The sequence below is a fragment of the Vanessa cardui genome, chromosome 5 (genome assembly GCF_905220365.1).
Source record: "Vanessa cardui chromosome 5, ilVanCard2.1, whole genome shotgun sequence".
Classification (NCBI taxonomy): domain Eukaryota; kingdom Metazoa; phylum Arthropoda; class Insecta; order Lepidoptera; family Nymphalidae; genus Vanessa; species Vanessa cardui.
This window is the reverse complement of record NC_061127.1, coordinates 11,126,409-11,142,832: the sequence shown is the minus strand read 5'-3', so window position 1 is coordinate 11,142,832 and position 16,424 is coordinate 11,126,409. Positions and strand designations below refer to the sequence as shown.

At 34.3% G+C, this 16,424-nt stretch overlaps 3 protein-coding genes across 4 annotated transcripts; 1 reads left to right on the top strand and 2 right to left on the bottom strand.

The window, feature by feature from the left end:
* The first annotated feature begins 1,053 nt into the window (after nucleotides 1-1,053).
* Nucleotides 1,054-3,278, top strand: LOC124530067 (tyrosine--tRNA ligase, mitochondrial). The gene is made up of 8 exons (XM_047104053.1): nucleotides 1,054-1,217; nucleotides 1,295-1,442; nucleotides 1,541-1,719; nucleotides 1,795-2,011; nucleotides 2,212-2,290; nucleotides 2,386-2,661; nucleotides 2,743-2,931; nucleotides 3,021-3,278. The coding sequence occupies exons 1-8, from the start codon at nucleotides 1,081-1,083 to the stop codon at nucleotides 3,182-3,184; spliced, it is 1,389 nt and encodes a 462-aa protein (XP_046960009.1). The 5' UTR covers nucleotides 1,054-1,080; the 3' UTR covers nucleotides 3,185-3,278.
* LOC124530066 (rho GTPase-activating protein 44-like) lies at nucleotides 3,272-12,969 on the bottom strand. The gene is made up of 6 exons (XM_047104052.1): nucleotides 12,557-12,969; nucleotides 12,040-12,290; nucleotides 11,780-11,955; nucleotides 9,486-9,729; nucleotides 7,019-7,168; nucleotides 3,272-5,751 (listed from the first exon to the last, which is right to left on the bottom strand). Exons 1-6 carry the CDS (start codon nucleotides 12,607-12,609, stop codon nucleotides 3,977-3,979), a joined length of 2,649 nt encoding a protein of 882 aa, XP_046960008.1. The 5' UTR covers nucleotides 12,610-12,969; the 3' UTR covers nucleotides 3,272-3,976.
* Nucleotides 12,970-13,760: 791 nt separating this feature from the next.
* Nucleotides 13,761-16,390, bottom strand: LOC124529887 (E3 ubiquitin-protein ligase SIAH1-like). Of its 2 annotated transcripts, none has more exons than XM_047103824.1 (5): nucleotides 16,323-16,390; nucleotides 15,989-16,049; nucleotides 15,603-15,798; nucleotides 15,317-15,458; nucleotides 13,761-15,199 (listed from the first exon to the last, which is right to left on the bottom strand). In XM_047103824.1, the coding sequence occupies exons 2-5, from the start codon at nucleotides 16,012-16,014 to the stop codon at nucleotides 14,595-14,597; spliced, it is 969 nt and encodes a 322-aa protein (XP_046959780.1). In that variant the 5' UTR covers nucleotides 16,015-16,049; nucleotides 16,323-16,390; the 3' UTR covers nucleotides 13,761-14,594. The 2 variants fall into 2 exon arrangements, with proteins under 2 accessions (XP_046959780.1, XP_046959779.1); XM_047103823.1 differs by having other exon boundaries at nucleotides 16,165-16,366.
* Between the last annotated feature and the right edge of the window lie 34 nt (nucleotides 16,391-16,424).

Here is a 16,424-nt window from a genome sequence, read left to right as displayed (position 1 = left end):
TAAAATGTATAAATTTACTAGTTACCACCGCCAAACAGCAATATTCTGGGCTCCAGCTTATAGAGAAAGAAAGCTCTGCAAGCCAGTAAAACTATTCCCCCTAGATATATAACATCATAAATCCCAAATATACATAGATGATGTACGAATTGGCTAAGTTGTTATGTCTACCTATTTTAGGTAATGTACACTAATATTATAAAGAGGAAAACTTTGTTTGTTTGGTTGTAATGAATAGGCTCAAAAACTACTGGACCGATTTTAAAAATTCCGCATAACAAAGGCTAAATTTTATTTTGAAAAAAATAGGGTTCCGTAAGATATTTTGGATTTTTCGGACAAAAAAGGAAAAATCTACCAAAAACGTTGATTTTTTGCGTATGATGCCTAAACTATAAAAGATAGAACTATAAAATATTCTAACTCCGGTCCTTAGAGGGCATAATGGCCTCCGACCCTAAGAACCTCATCAGATTCGTGGCTGATGTTGGTCTGGCTGAGGTGTTGTGATCACGAATTTGAGGTTTATCACAATAGATCCAAGCGCCGGTTGCAGTAATTCTTCAAATGTGACCGTGCCTCAGCAGTAGGGATATTAGAAGACTGATTATGAACCGTTATTTACGCGGGTGAAGCCGCGGGCGACTGCTAGTATTTTATAAGAAAGTGATATAAAAGTCAAGTATAATTTAAGCTGGTAACATTATGTTACCAGCTTAAATTATACTTGACTTTTATATCACTTTCTTATAAAATACTAGCAGTCGCCCGCGGCTTTACTGCTGTAAGCTCATTGTCAAATGAGCTTACAGCAGTCAAGTGACATTGACATCTTAACTCTCAAACCTGTCTTTAAATTTGGTGTCAAAGTTTAAAATACACTATAAGCTATTATGAATAAAATGTATTAAATAAATAATTTCATGAAACGTTTTTTGTTAAATGTATCACATTAATAAAATAAAAATTGTCACCGTCATATTAAATTATTTATATACTTTTATATTTTGAGGTTAACACGAATAATAACACTAAAGATTTTAAGATTTTCTAGCTCCAAAAAAATCAGGAATTTTAATAATGACTATATTTAAAAGGCTCGTTCGGCTTCCAAAGTTTTATATATGGCAGACGGCCAAAAGATTTAGTAGTAGTCGAAATATTTTAAAGTTAAATGAAAGAGGAATGTACCAAGATATGTTTCCAAATACTGCAGCGTAAGTTTTTATTCGAATGCTTTATCGTGATATTTTGATGAGCCTGTAATAATATCTGTGGTTAAATAAAATTACAGAAATGAAATACTGAATTTATTAAATAAGTCTCCACAGTGTGTGTATGCGGGATTTGATCCTACTGCAAACAGCCTACATGTGGGCAATCTTCTTGTTATCATAAACCTTATCCATTGGCAAAGAGGAGGACATGAAGTCATAGCTTTGGTGAGGAAGTTTAAAATTCATTATATTATGGATAATTAATGATTCAAATTCTGTGTTCTCATGTTTTTTTAAACTGTATTAATAATTTATGGTTCCAGTTAGGAGGAGCTACTGGTTGTATTGGTGATCCAAGTGGAAGAAGTACAGACAGAGTAGCATTGCCAAAGGATGTTATTTCTGAGAATATAAGTTGTATCAAAAATAATCTTGAAAATGTCTTTGAAAATCACAAAAAATACATTTGGTCTGAAGATGAAAATATATTAAAACCTATCAAGTATGTAGTATAGATATTCTGTATATATTATTTAGTAATAAGCTAATTACATTAAATTTTCCAAATATATTTCAGAATAGTAAATAATGAGACATGGTACAGAGAAATAGATTCAATTAGATTTGTAAGTGAAATTGGAAGAAATTTTAGAATGGGTACAATGTTACTTAAGCAAAGTGTTCAAAGCAGAATCAACACAGATGTAGGCATGAGTTTTACTGAATTTGCTTACCAAATATTTCAATCCTATGACTGGCTGCATTTATTAAGGGAATATAATTGTAGATTTCAGGTAATTTATTATTTACTTTGTAATTAATGATGTAATCTAAATTTATTAATATAATTTTTTTTGATATTATTTATTATGATATTACTAAATTGTATTGATAATAGTTCCTATTATATCTTTAAAATATAGATTGTTATTAATGAAACTAATTATAATAATATATCTTGTGCACAATTATTAGAATATGTACATTTTATTAGATAGGCGGGAGTGACCAAATGGGAAACATAAGTGCGGGTCATGAACTTATCAGCAGGGCAGCTAAAGAAAATGTGTATGGTGGGTCATGCTGAAATATTGTTTTATTTTATATTTTCTATTAATATATTTGCTATGGTAATAATTCAATTTTTATTCATAATTTTGCATCATAGGTTTAACCTTACCACTAGTAACAACGGAAGAAGGGGATAAATTTGGAAAATCAGCAGGAAATGCCCTGTGGTTAGATGCTAAAAAGACGAGTCCATATAGTTTATATCAATTCTTTATCAGAACAAAGGATTCAGATGTTGAAAGGCTGCTGAAATTGTTTACATTCTATAGTTTAGGAGAAATTAAGGATATCATGTTCAAACATAAACAACATCCCGAGCAGAGGTATCCACAGCAGTGTCTCGCTGACCAGTTAACAACATTAGTTCATGGAGGTATAGCATAGCATGAGGAATCAACAATATGAGCCAGTTAGATATTATAAGACTAATAAAAATAAATTTACATAATTGCAGAAGAGGGACTGTCAAAAGCAAGACAAGCTACTGAAGCCATATACAGTAAAGATGTAAAATCTCTGATTTCATTAACACCAACTGATATGGAACAAGTCTTCGAAGGAGCTGCAATTACACATTTACTTTTGTCCCCGGGTATGACGGTGTTAGAACTCGGAATGAAAGCAAAGTGTTTCCCTACAGAAAGTAAATATTTTTTTCTACTTTTTAAGTATTCAATTGCTTGTGAAAAACAGTTCAGAAGTGTTTATTAAATTTTCTTTTTAACTTTACAGGTGATGCTATAAGGATAATACAAGCAGGAGGTTTTTACATAAACCACCAGAAAATGAAAAAAATCGATGAAGTTATAACTGAGTCCGCACACATACTGCCAAACTTTGTGACTTTGATAAGAGTAGGCAAACGAAATTACTATATTGTTAAATGGCAAACATGATTGATATATATATATATTGTTAAATGGCATTTAAGTTGGTTTAAATGTTAAATAAGGATGTGTTGTGTTGTAAATAAAAATATAAAGTAATTTATAGATTTTATTGTTATTACTTACAACAGAAGCTTGTATACTTGCAGTATATAATTAATAAAATGCATATCACATAAAACGTCGTAAATACTACATAACATATATTAGCCTATATTAATATTCACTGAAACAGCGTGGCCGATACAACTAACGCACTGTCTATTATAAATATCAAAAATATGGCTACTAGTTATACGTTTGTGCACCTGCCCTCGGCCGGACGCGCCGACCTCTCGGCGTATTTAGCGAATCTCCTAATATCACAAGGATTTACTGCAAAATATATCCTAAATTGTACAAAAACTTCGAAATAATACAATTGAATGCATAAAAAGCTAAATTGACTCATTTTGATATGTTTGTATGGAATAACGAATAAAAAATTAACATACTTGTGAATCGATAAAGCGATATTTTATTCTGATTATCCGATTGCGTCACAATATATCTATAATAAAAAGTTACAGTTTTACAAAAATAAATAACGCATCTGCAAAGAAATACAACAATACTAATGTACTCCTCGAAAACTCTTAAGCGGTCTATTTTTATTTACTAGCATAGATTAAATAGAGGGCTTCAGTCTTGCTCCTAGTCCGCGCGACGCAAACGATCGCTCGGGAGAGACGTTTCGTTTCCTAATACTCTGTTTATTGCCATGCCATATTCAAAGCCGACGTAACCGAAAGGCGGCGCGGACTAGAGGTCGGTGCTCTCGTGCTGCGGCACCGGCGGCGGCGGCGCCGGCACCAGCGGGCGAGGGGGCCTCGCCGGCTGCGCGCGCGGGGACTTGGGGCCCTCCGTGATGTTGCCCTCCGACTGCGACAGCTGCCTGCTCGCGCTGCTCAGGCTCTTGGGCTCGTCGAGGTCGGCGTCCTTGCCGCCGGAGCTGTGCGTGCGCTGCACGGTGCTGCGCGGGCCGTCGTCGTCGGCGGCGCCGCCCACCTGGATGACGGTGGGGTGGTGCTTGTCGACGGTGTAGATGTGCGTGCGCTCGAGCACGGTGGGCGCGGCCTCCGGGTTGTCGGTCAGCGAGGCGCGCGCGCCGCGGAAGCTCTGCGGGCGCAGCGTGGCGGGCCGCTCGGGCACGGCGGGCTTGTGGCGCAGCTGCACGTCGGCGTCGGCGTCGGCGGGCGGCAGCAGCGTGCGCGGCGCGGCCACGGGGCGCGGCGGCGGCTGCGTCGACGGCTTCGCGATGGGCGCGCGCACCGGCTTCTCCAGCGAGCTCCTCTCGGCCCCCAGCGACGCCGGCCCGCTCGCCGGCTCGCCTACGACCTTCATTCTGGTCACGACGCCCGTTTGGGCGGTCACGTTTTTCACGACTAGCGTTGATTCCTTGTCGTTTTTGTTTTCTACCGATTTTAAATTTTCAAATTTATCCTTATCGAACTCGAAGCTCTGCCGCCGGGTGTCCGCGAGGTTTTCCCGGCTGCCGCTCCTGGCCGCTTCCTCCTTCATCGCCTTGTTCTGGCGGTATGTCGAGCGGTTGATCGTCTGCACGCCCGTGATGACTTTGCCGGTGTCTGAAATTACCGGCCGCGGAGGTTTCGCCGGTTTCTCGACCTCTTTGACCGAGTTTAGATCCTTCGTCGTCTCGGTGGCTTGTGTTTGCGCTTCCACTTTCTTGTTCTTATCTGGCGTAAAGTTCGGTGGCACCGGTGCGAGTGGTTTGTTTTTCCGTCGCATTATTGGTTTGGGACTACCGTGGGGAGGACTAGAATGGTCGGACAAGGAGCTGTTCGACTGAGCTTTCTTCATATCGTTATCTATTAATATTAGGCTAGTATCATGACTATTGCTTCTCGAGTGCCGGCCGGGTCCGTCTACGGTCACCTTCTGGGCAGCTTGGTGATTGTAATCGTACAAAGATTTGCTCATGCTGTTGTACTCGCCGTTCGACTGCTCCTGACTCAACGCTACGGTTTGGTTGTAGCCCTGGACGAAGGTGGGCGTGAAGCCGTACTCGCAGTGGTCGGGCAGCAGGTCCTCTTTGGTAAACGAGATGAAGAAATTAACGTCGTCCTTGAAGAACCAGTCGGCGTGCTTGATGAGTAACTCGACGACGCAGTTGACCGCGGTCGTTATGTTCATGTCGAAAGTGCTTTCGTCGGCGGCCCAGAGCAGGTTCGGCGCAATGACGATGGCCAGGTTCGAGGGCGTCATTTTGTTTGTGCTTTGATTTTGAGTCAAAGCAGACAAAAATTTTATGAGATATCTTAGATTTTGGAAGTTGGCATCGGGCAATAAATGTATGGCTTCCCAGAGAGCGTTGAGTCGGGCCTGTTCCGAGGGCTGGCGTGAGGCTAGGATGAAATTTTCATAAAGCCGGTACGTCAGGAGAGGCTCGGGTAGTTCTCGAAGGTAGGACTTTAAGACTGAGGCCACGACGTGCATGTCTCTGTAGTCCCGAGGCAAGGGAACGTTAAAGAGGCCTGCGTCTAATGACAGTTTCATCCTTCGCACCTTCGATGTACCTGAAGAAAAGATAGTACACATCATTGTGTGATATCAGGGAGTTTTACACTTACAAATGTTATGATCAAATGAGGGATCACTTTTGCAAATATTTGAAAGTTTCAGACTGTGAACATGTATTGTTGTATTATTTGTGAGAAAAACAAGAGCTGCTAAAACACCGTTATTCATTTAACCGCAATATGTATTACATAAAAAACGCATAAACTGAATAGGTTATATCGATCGATCAAATGTGTAAAAGGTAGTTCTAGAAAGTTCAACGACCGCGACACGCAAACCACATTGGCATTAAACGTAAAAAAGTGTTTTGTTTCTTCTAGAAATTTGAGTGCGTTATATACTTCATGCTTGTGGAAGGTCCTTTTTTTTCTTTTGTTTCAATATGTTTTAGAATGTTCTAGATGGTAAATAACAAAACAGTCAGTTTACTTTCGGAAGCAACACTAAAAATGTATCCCTGCAATACGCAAACCAAGGAAGATACCTACGACTTAAGTGTATTTCACTTTTGGTACTGTGCCAAAAAATCGCTTTACAAGCTCGTAACTTCTTTATTATATTCTGGTTTGAGTGGTGAATAAGCCATTTTGGTTCTAAAGTCGATAGGGCGATGTGAGGGTTTTATTCTGGTGATTACTTGCCAGTGTATAGTACGACATAACTGAGATGTAGCGTCGGCAAATTCAATAAAACCGAATACTGCCGATTCACACGATCAATAGAAATAGTTCCCTATCGCGCCATTCAACGCTATTCGTCGCTATAGATTCTCTTGTCAGTTCAACTCGGGAAAGCAAGTGCATGTAAATGTGTGTGCATGTTATTACATTTGCGTAAAGATCATATTCACATAATAAATAAATACTGGTAATTTGGTACAGTTTTACGAACTTTGCCGATGCTATATCGAAGTTGTGTCGTACTATAGTTATTAAACTTACTTATATATATTACTAGCTGTGCCCGCGACCTTGTACCCGTCTGAATTTAACAAAAAAATATTGTAGCCTAAGTTACTCTTTATTATCTCAGTTATCTGCCAGTGAAAGTCCCGTCAAAATCGGTCCAACCGTTCCAGAGATTAACAAGAACAAACAGACAGACAAAAATTGTAAAAAAATGTTACTTTGGTATACGTACCGTGAATACATACATGTGCATTGCGTATAAAAGGCTATTTTAATATTACAAACAGACACTCCAATTTTATTATATGCATAGAATATTATAATGAAATCGTCGGTCTATTCATGTGATACTGACCGCCGGCGATCCTGAAGAGCCCCTCCTCGTTGAGCGCGAGCTCGTGCAGCGTGCACACGCAGAGCTCCACGGGGAAGGCGATGGTGCGCGCCGTCACGCGCAGGTGCTCCTCCAGCGGGTACCCGAACACGGGCTTCACCGAGCTGTCGTCTGCGACCATAGACATTACTCATACTACCCGCCGTGGCATATCTATAGCGCCGTTAACTGACATTGATTGATTTAATGTTGTCTTAAATTTTCGTGATTATTACACATTTAAATAAAACTAATTATAACGGATGAATCGCGTATATTAATTATGAGTTGTTAATAATATTTCCTTTGTTCTTCAAATAGACAAATGTCATCTAAGTCTACCCGTGACCACGAACACTGCAAAGTGCTCGAAACGTCGGGATGTTTAAAAATAATTAATATACGCGATTCATCCGTTATAATTAGTTTTATTTAATTGATTGATTTTCATATTTTACGGCATATTAAGAAAAATAATCTCTATCGACATGTATGCGCGGTTTTTTGATATATTGATTAGTTTTCGAAATAATTTAATGGTCTTTTTTATGGTAAAGATTGGCGGACGAGCATATGGGCCACCTGATGGTAAGTGGTCATCATCACCCATAGACAATGACGACTTAACTTCAAACCGGAACACAACAATACTGAGTACTGTTATTTGGCGGTAGATTAATAACTGATGAGTGGTTGGTACCTATCCAGACGGGCTTGCACAAAGCCCTACCACCAAGTGATCCATATAAAGTCATCCATACTGATCTAACAATTTTGTTTGGTAGCAAATGATCATAGTTGGGAATTTCATTGGTTCATTAAAATAATGGGATCAGAGTTTATATGATTTTATGATATTGTCCAATACTTTTTTTTATAATTTTTTCGACGCACTTGTTATAAATACTAAGGTCATATCTTTGTTGCTCCATTACTCAAAGTCTATAACCTTGTCATAGGTTCCCAGAAGACTTAAACGATAAATAATTAACAATAGATTAACATCTAAGAAAGATGAAAATTAAACAAAACTATGTACGTATATACCTACTTGACAACTTTTTGAAATAACGTAAAATACTTCTTTGTCAATACCTTTTTGAGAAAAGATTTTTGGAGTTAACTCTAACTCGCTGCTCCAATACGATTTAGAGGGCAAAGATATGACAACATTAATCTGAATGACATTTTAAATAACGTATAGTAATTGATACTTTGAGAACGCAAATTTTCACTCTTACAAGAGTTACATCTGACTCGAATGTTTTTTCTATTCAAAAATATAACATTGTCGTATTCTATAAAACTTATCTTTTCACACGAACCAATTATTATAACTTTAAAAAAAAGAAAAACAAATTTCAGGCCAAATGTCACATAGCAGTCAATAAATAAATAAACAACGTTTGAGAGTAAAGAATTGACGGTAATAACATTGTTATTAATAATCACGCCTAAATTAAAACAGAAATAAAGTTTGAATAATATTATATAAAAAGCGTAAACGCAGAGACAGAGAGTTTGAGAAAGGGAGGGAAAAGATCACTTGGAGAAGGAAAAATTAATTTATCGTGACTATGAGAAGCCTAAACGAACTTAACAGAAGTAAGCCTCCCATACACGTAACAGTATACTTGCGCAAGTATACTGTTACGCGTATGGGAGGCTTTATATCACCAAGTTTAAAACCGAGGTGACAGATGGCTATAAAAGGAACAAAATGAATAAACGTTTAATTAATTGCATCTATTAATATAGCCCTCGTTTTATTAATCGCTGTCGTCGTCTAAATTTTATCTTAATTAATATTTACCACGCAATTGATATGCTGACTACAGTCAAGATGATTAAGATTTTTTTTTAACAAATCGATACACTATTGAAGAGACTTTGCACTATTGAAAAAAAACTTAAAAGCTAAACTCATCAAATTATCAGACTCTGAACTTTAGAACTCATTATTTATTTGTTTTGAATAACAATTAAATTCGTTGAAAGAGATTATTCGTTAATAGAGAACAGCGTGCTCAATATTTATTATACCAAATCTTTTAGGAGTTAGTTTGATTTGTTTAGAAGAATAATAAAAAACAAAAGAAAAACTCATAATATGCGTAACTCATAATTTAGCCTTGTCTACGACGGACTTCGCCTTATATAACAAACGGGAAAAGGTTATAATGCACATAAAATTTTAAATGTAGGTCCATACTACAATCCTTCTCAAACAAAAATTTGCCTCGTGACTGATAAGCAATACGCAAAATTTCTAAGCTTCAATTGGAAATTCAGTTAAATTGGAATAATCACATATTAATATAGGCAAAATAATTATTGGTTACGTAATCTTTATAAATATATTTTTTACTTAGGTAAGGAGAAACGGTTACCATTGTGTATCGGAGTCTTTAAAAAATTTACTATAATAAAAAAAAAAAAACGAACTCACTTATAAACCTCTCCAGCTCGGGCACCGTGTCCGCTAAGGAATGCAGAGCTGATTCGTGGTAGGCTCGTTGCAGCTTCACGTATTGCAGCAGGGTGTGCGCGAGTTGAGCCTCCTTCGCGACGAGAGCGAACATGTCCGCAGCGAGCGCGTCACGCGCAGCCTCCACTTTGTTGCCAGCATCTTCCAGTTCCTCCTTTGCAGCATTCAACTTGGTAGGATTTTCTTCTTTCTGCCTTTCTAAATGCTAATAAAAACAATTGAAAATAAATAATTGTTTTTCAAAATTCTATTACGGACTGTTTTTTTTATTATAATTGTAGATTGAATGGATCATGACTGATTTATGAAAATTTAGTTGCGCAAGAAACTAGACTAACGTTACGTTTACTAATATAGTTTTGGACAAATATGACGAGATCACCTATCGATGTAGTGCGAAATGAACACTATAGGCTACTTGGGGGCTAATTCACTGCGAGCACGTTGCGTTTTCCCTTCGTTTTGAACTTACTCGCAAAAAGCCAGTGCTACAAAAGACTTTTAGAAACAGAATATAACAAATGCATGATAATTGGGACACTTGAAAAATATTTGTATGATTTTTCGAAAGCGAATGCAAATGTCAAGAGATATAAAGGTGCAAATATTCAGAATTTACGCAATTATATGAACGCAGCAATCATTTGTTACATCACATTTCTAGTAGCAAAACTGCGTCGTTTGTCTTGTGGCTTACTTATTTACTACTATTTATTATAAACAATCAATGCATATATTTTTATTTGTATGAGTAATTCTGATTTAAAGGTGAAATTAATATAATATGGCCCTACTGATTATACAGTCGTTATCTTATCCTAAAGTACAGTTTTGAGGTTTAATTTCAAACATTGTACTTATCTACACACCTCAGCATCAACAAGATTAATAAAAGATAACATTGTTACCTTTACTCAAAAGACGAAAAAAAAGAATACTACATTTAATATGGAACTCGTAAAATGTATGTACTTAATTTAGTAATAGATCATTAGTAGGGTAATTAGTTAATATAAGCAATGCAAATACTATTATGTATTTATTAATAAAGCAATACAAATAGGTTAGTAGTTTATTAATAAAAATTAGTCATTACTTAATTCAATGGAAACAAACATCATAATATATCCATTACTGTGTATTTTTTGTAATTATACTAATTGTATCTAATTATGTATTACTCATATTTATTTGTTTTACATAATATATACTGTATAATTTATATTTATTTTCTTTGGATTTTTTATGGAATAAATGAAAAAAGAATATTTCTTATGATACATAATAATTTAAAAAATAAATAAATTAAAATAGAGTGATGTGAGATATATGAGTATTTCGAGCAGCGTCCAGTGTAATGTTATTTAATATTTAACATTATAAAAAAGTACTTTGTGTCCTTGCTTAGGGTTCAAGCTTATTTACTTAATTGATTCAGTGGTTTAGCCTTGATATCGTAACAGATAGAAAAACAGACAAAGTAAATTTCACTTTTATGTAGTTTAAAGATATTATATTGTTTGAAATAACACAAAATATAAGTTAAAAAATTTACACAATTATAATCGACTTTGTATATCATGAAATACATAAGGTGTGGTTTTTCAATGTCAAATGAATTGAGGCAAATCATATTTAATAATAATAATTCAACCATATATCAAATATGTATTAGGGTCAAATATATTAGGTGTTTATTTCTTTTTATATTCTTTCATTTTAGGGCTTAATTATTTGGTATTATTGCATATCTTTGTGATATTTCTTTAAAGTGCATAATAATATTATGTATGCTAAGGTTCCATCCACGGCATGCTTTGAGAAAAGGAGCAAGTATTTTGTAGTGTGTTTAGTTATGCTCTCACTATTGCAAATTAATTCAGTAATCTTTGCAATATCAAATAACAAAGATCCATGTAGCTGTTTTTAAAATATGTTGCATTTATAATATCAGTAGAATTATGATAAAAGTTATAATTAAAATTAAATAACAAAACCTGAAACTCATCTTTATAATACTTATTTGAAGCATTAAATAGTATAAATAATAAATTCATTAGAATTATATCACAATTTATTTTGATGTATATTTTTATAAAAATAAAACTAGTATTTTAAAATGATAAGTAACGCAAAATTGTCCCACTAAGTTATTTATATCACAGGCAGTGATATCGATTGATAGTGAGTCAGTTGAAACCATTGTTATGTTTTTGCAATATCAAAGAGATAATGTGTTCTGTGATAGTACTCACATGATATCGGCTGGCCGCTGATTCTTTTTCACTCATGAGTCTACTGAGTTGTTTTTTTGCTTTCATTATCGCGGGAAGGTCCTGGTCTCCGATAGTTGTTAATGGGGCACATACAAGTTGTTCTACTTTGAGCTCATGTTCAGCAATTTCATTAGCGAGAAATTTCTCAGTTTTTCCTTAAAATAAAGACATATTAACAAAATATTTAATACTGATAAGTGATCATACTTTCTTGATTGAAATATATATTCAAATCTCACCACATTCATAGAGGATGTATTTTAGAATACTGTCATCGTCATCAAAATTGCTGGCTTCGCACATTGAGAGTCCTAGCAGGTATTCGGGAAGTTTCTTGAGTCTCTTCTCACGGGCTGCCGGATCTTGTCCTTGTGTATTTCCAGCACCAGTAGATAACCGTTTGCTAATAAGTTGGAGCGCATTTCGAAGATGCTCCACTTTTCTATCAGCTGTTTGCAACTCATCAGTCAGTGCTTCACCCTTGCCACCCCTATTTAAAGTAAAATTGTGTTATATGACTCTGATTTTATCTTAAACAGATATATTGTGGTTAACTTGTGTTTACAATTTCCTTTAAATAAATACCGATTAATCTGCTAATGTTAATTAATAATAAAGAAGAATATATATAATTTATTTCTTTTCTTTTTGTTTTTTCTTATACAAAATATCATGAATGATGTATTACTGGTTTAGTATAGACTGTCTGACAACAAAGCGGCCAAATTCTTATCTGATATTTGATAATACATGTACCTCGAAAAGGTTTGGTCAGCGAGTTGCTTAACCCTGTAGAATTGCTTCTTCATTTTAACTATTTTTTATTTATTTCTTAAACGTTACAAGGTCATTGGACTCAGTCAAGTCAATAACAATAAAAAGATCAAGATCTCTCGCCGAAAAGAACGTAACTAATGTCAGCACGTCAATGAGATCATCTTCGGTTGCTGTGCGATAGAAATACACCACCAAACACTATGTACAGATATTTTTAATAAGGCACTACATTTCAAAATTTACTTTTATTACTATTTTATGTAATGTAATTTTACTTTTTAAGCATAATTTTCAGTAATCACTGTGAATCAGAAAAATAAAGTCCACAGATATGTAAATCACAAGTCAGAAACTGAAGTCTGCTGGACTGTAAGCCACAGACTACACACAATCACAAACAGTAGGTAAACAATTATTTTTTATGAGAAAACAACACAGATAAATAAAGTTATTTTAGTATAAAATTAATGTTTAACGACTGATTTTATTTAATATGATTTACCCTTACTGGCTGAAAATAACATATAGAAATAGTGATAAAAAAAACTTATTTCCAAAAGAGTTAAAAGTATTGTAATATAAATTACTTTAGTATGCTATAATGTACATAACACACAATATGATATTAACTGTTAAATGCAAATTGAGATTTTGATTTTTTTAATCCAATTCCATTGACGCCTAGTTGTACCAACGTCCAAACATAGATTATAACGTAAAAGAAAATTGGACTAATTTGTAGAAAGAAGGCATCGAGTACTGTCGAAGTTCTGATTTCTGAAACTTCTGATCTGAATCCCATCCTATACTCAGAATAAGATAAGCCCGTGTCCCGAAACTTGCTAGCATCATATCATTACTGGTTATGTTTTTTATTCATATGTGGGTGTTTTACCTTTCAGGTAAAAATTAATAATGTATTAACAAATAAAAAAACGTTTAAATAATTCATAAGTTTTATTTTTTCATTCATCATTGACTCGTACTATTTGTACGAGTTACTGTGAGGACCACTACTTTTATTCCCTTGACTATAAATAGAAATAAGTAGCAAGTATTTCACATATTATGCAATTTTCGGTATTGTTACTATTAATTAGGACTCACTATCGGTATATAATTCTTTTTTTATGATCACGGGTAAATTATTAAGATGTAGGATTAAAAAAAACACGAATTTTAATATGTATTCATATATTTTATAAAAAAAGATAAACACCTATGGCATAAAATCATTAAATTTATAGGATTTATTTTTCAACAAAGTAAGAAACACAATTATAATTTTCAAAATATTATTTAACCTGTTCTGTCATATTTTAACACTCACTTGCCAAGAAATTTAAGAAACCTAAATTTAATTAATTGAAATGTAGTTTCAATTACATTTTTATAAAATATTGAATTATGTTTATGTAGTTGATCGGTTCATACAAACAACAATCATATTATGTTACCAAATGACCTATAAGTTTTCTACCCAAATAACCCCATAATTAGTACTAGAGTTCTTAGGAGGAACATTTAACTAGCAATAGAAAATTTAAGAAAAACGAAATTTGAAGAAAAATTATGAAATAAAGATAAAAAATTGTTTCAAGTCATATTAGTCATACTCCCAAACAGGTGTTCAATATAAACTTTAGGTTAATACATATTTAGCCATATACATATTAAGGGGAAGCAGTCTGTAAGAAATGGTATTACTGATATACACAGATTTATAATGCAGTACATGTTATTTTAGTTTTATGACAAAAGTGGAACATATAAACAGAACAGAAAGCAAGCAGTGTATAAAACTATATTCTCTTTGAATAAAATTATCAATCATTTAGATTCCTATATAGTTAAATTCTATAATTATGTTAATAAAGTTGTTTTTGTAATATAGTAACAACAACATAAATATGATAAGTATTGTTAGTATGATTACTGTTGTAAACCTTATAATGATGAAATATGATCATTTTAAATATTTAAAGTGAGAGCTCGTATATTTTGGTCTAAGAATATTTTACTGCTTATTAGAATTACCACCTTTTGGTCCTTTTTGACGTTGATGTAAATGCATAGGCCCAGGACTTTTACCTCTAGACTGATTACCAGCACTTTGAGGTCCAGGGCCCCTTGGTCCTTTATTTGTTTCTTTAACAGAGCCATGTCCCTTCTCTTTGGTTTTAAAGTTTTGTTGATTTCTCTTAACATAAAATTTAAATGATAATTTTCCATCCTTTATGAAATGTGAGAGCATGGTGAGTGGCATAATACCACATCTTGCTTGGCGGAATATTTCATTAACATCAAATGCATCATTAAAACATTTATCTGTAAATATTACTGTCCGTTTATCATCTTGCTTGCTTGTAATTTGTATTCCATAGATATGTTGCTGGGCAGTTTTCTTGCTTCCAATATGCTGCACAACCCAATAAGCCAGTTTTTGACAAGTATCAACTTTAAGGGTTAATATAAATAAAAATTTGCCCTGAGGTATCAGATACATGTATCTTTCGTCAACCGAAACTGAGATGTTATTTATGTTAATGTCATTATCAGTATTCAGGTAACAATGGTTAGAATGACGTTCCTTGAAATGATCCAGAATATCTTTTAATTTTCCTGTAACATAATGTGTTTCTAAAATTAGTTTTTCACAAACCATATTTGAAAGCATATTATGTATATTGTTAAGACAATAATATGATGATTAGTTATTGGAAAAGTATTATTATTTACCTGACCAAGAACATCGTCCAAAAGCAATCCCAATAGGACACGCCATTTCACGGAATATACACTCCTTGAGATGATCTTCCATTTCCGTAGAGACCACAGTATAGACACAGCCAGTTGATCGATTAGGACAGGGTACAGTAGCCTAAAATTTATAAATTGGTTTTAAATGCAATTTCATAAATAACTTAGGTAAACCATTTAAGCTTAAGCTTTAAGGCTCATCTCTTAAGTCACACTTTAAAGTAAAAATATAGCAAGGAATAAATATTGATATAACCAAATGGACCTTAGAAATTAATTCCTCCAGCTGCCAGTTTCTCATTTGAGTCATTGCTTGACGACAGATTGGACAAATTGGTGGCAGCAAGATCCTGGTGCAGGAATTGCAGATACTGTGACCAGATTGGCATTGAAATATGGGCGCTGACATGACATCCATACAAACTGGACACTCCGGCAGCTCTACTGCTACAGGTCCCATCCTACAAATTAATTGCTTGATTAATATTTTTAGGCGATTTTTATTACAGATGAACTAAGTGTATTGATTTTACAAAGGTGTATAAATATACACGTAAGCATCAAAAATGTTGTGTAAGAGGCAATAAATATCCTTATCATAACAATGAATTAAATTAAAACATTCAGCTGTTCACTTGTATGAGTACTCACTTTTTATTCACTTTAAACTTCGCCATGATGTTTGATTTTGATGACACAAACCACAATGATTCTGTAATTAATGTTAAAATCACAATAACACTTCACGAACAATGATTATATGATACTAAAAATAATATGCTTCGGTTTAAATACTCAATTAGACAGAGAAGTCTTTAAAACATTACCTTCGTTTTATAACAATTAACAAATTAATTTCAGTCTTCTATATTAACTTATACACATACTAATATATTATAAAGTTGGCTCTATTGATTATGGAGACTAAGATATAGTCAGAATATATATATGATGTATATACTTGTTTATCAACAATGCAACGTACACTGTGATTCTTATCTGTCCCTTATATCTAGGTAGACGGTAGTAGGTTAGGTTGTAAATTCAGATTATAAAAACGTAATTTTATTAATCTGGGGAAAGTACC

Coding starts and splice junctions, on each gene's coding strand:
- LOC124530067 (XM_047104053.1), top strand. CDS start 1,081: ATGACTATATTTAAAAGGCTCGTTCGGCTTCCAAAGTTTTATATATGG. Junction 1,218..1,294: donor ATGTTTCCAAATACTGCAGC/GTAAGTTTTTAT, acceptor ATAAAATTACAG/AAATGAAATACTGAATTTAT. Junction 2,932..3,020: donor AAAGTGTTTCCCTACAGAAA/GTAAATATTTTT, acceptor TTAACTTTACAG/GTGATGCTATAAGGATAATA.
- LOC124530066 (XM_047104052.1), bottom strand. CDS start 12,609: ATGAAGAAGCAATTCTACAGGGTTAAGCAACTCGCTGACCAAACCTTT. Junction 12,291..12,556: donor GCTGACCAAACCTTTTCGAG/GTACATGTATTA, acceptor TACTTTAAATAG/GGGTGGCAAGGGTGAAGCAC. Junction 9,730..11,779: donor CAGCGGCCAGCCGATATCAT/GTGAGTACTATC, acceptor TGTTTTTATTAG/CATTTAGAAAGGCAGAAAGA.
- LOC124529887 (XM_047103824.1), bottom strand. CDS start 16,014: ATGGCGAAGTTTAAAGTGAATAAAAA. Junction 15,799..15,988: donor AAGTTTAAAGTGAATAAAAA/GTGAGTACTCAT, acceptor ATTAATTTGTAG/GATGGGACCTGTAGCAGTAG. Junction 15,200..15,316: donor TGGACGATGTTCTTGGTCAG/GTAAATAATAAT, acceptor ATTATGTTACAG/GAAAATTAAAAGATATTCTG.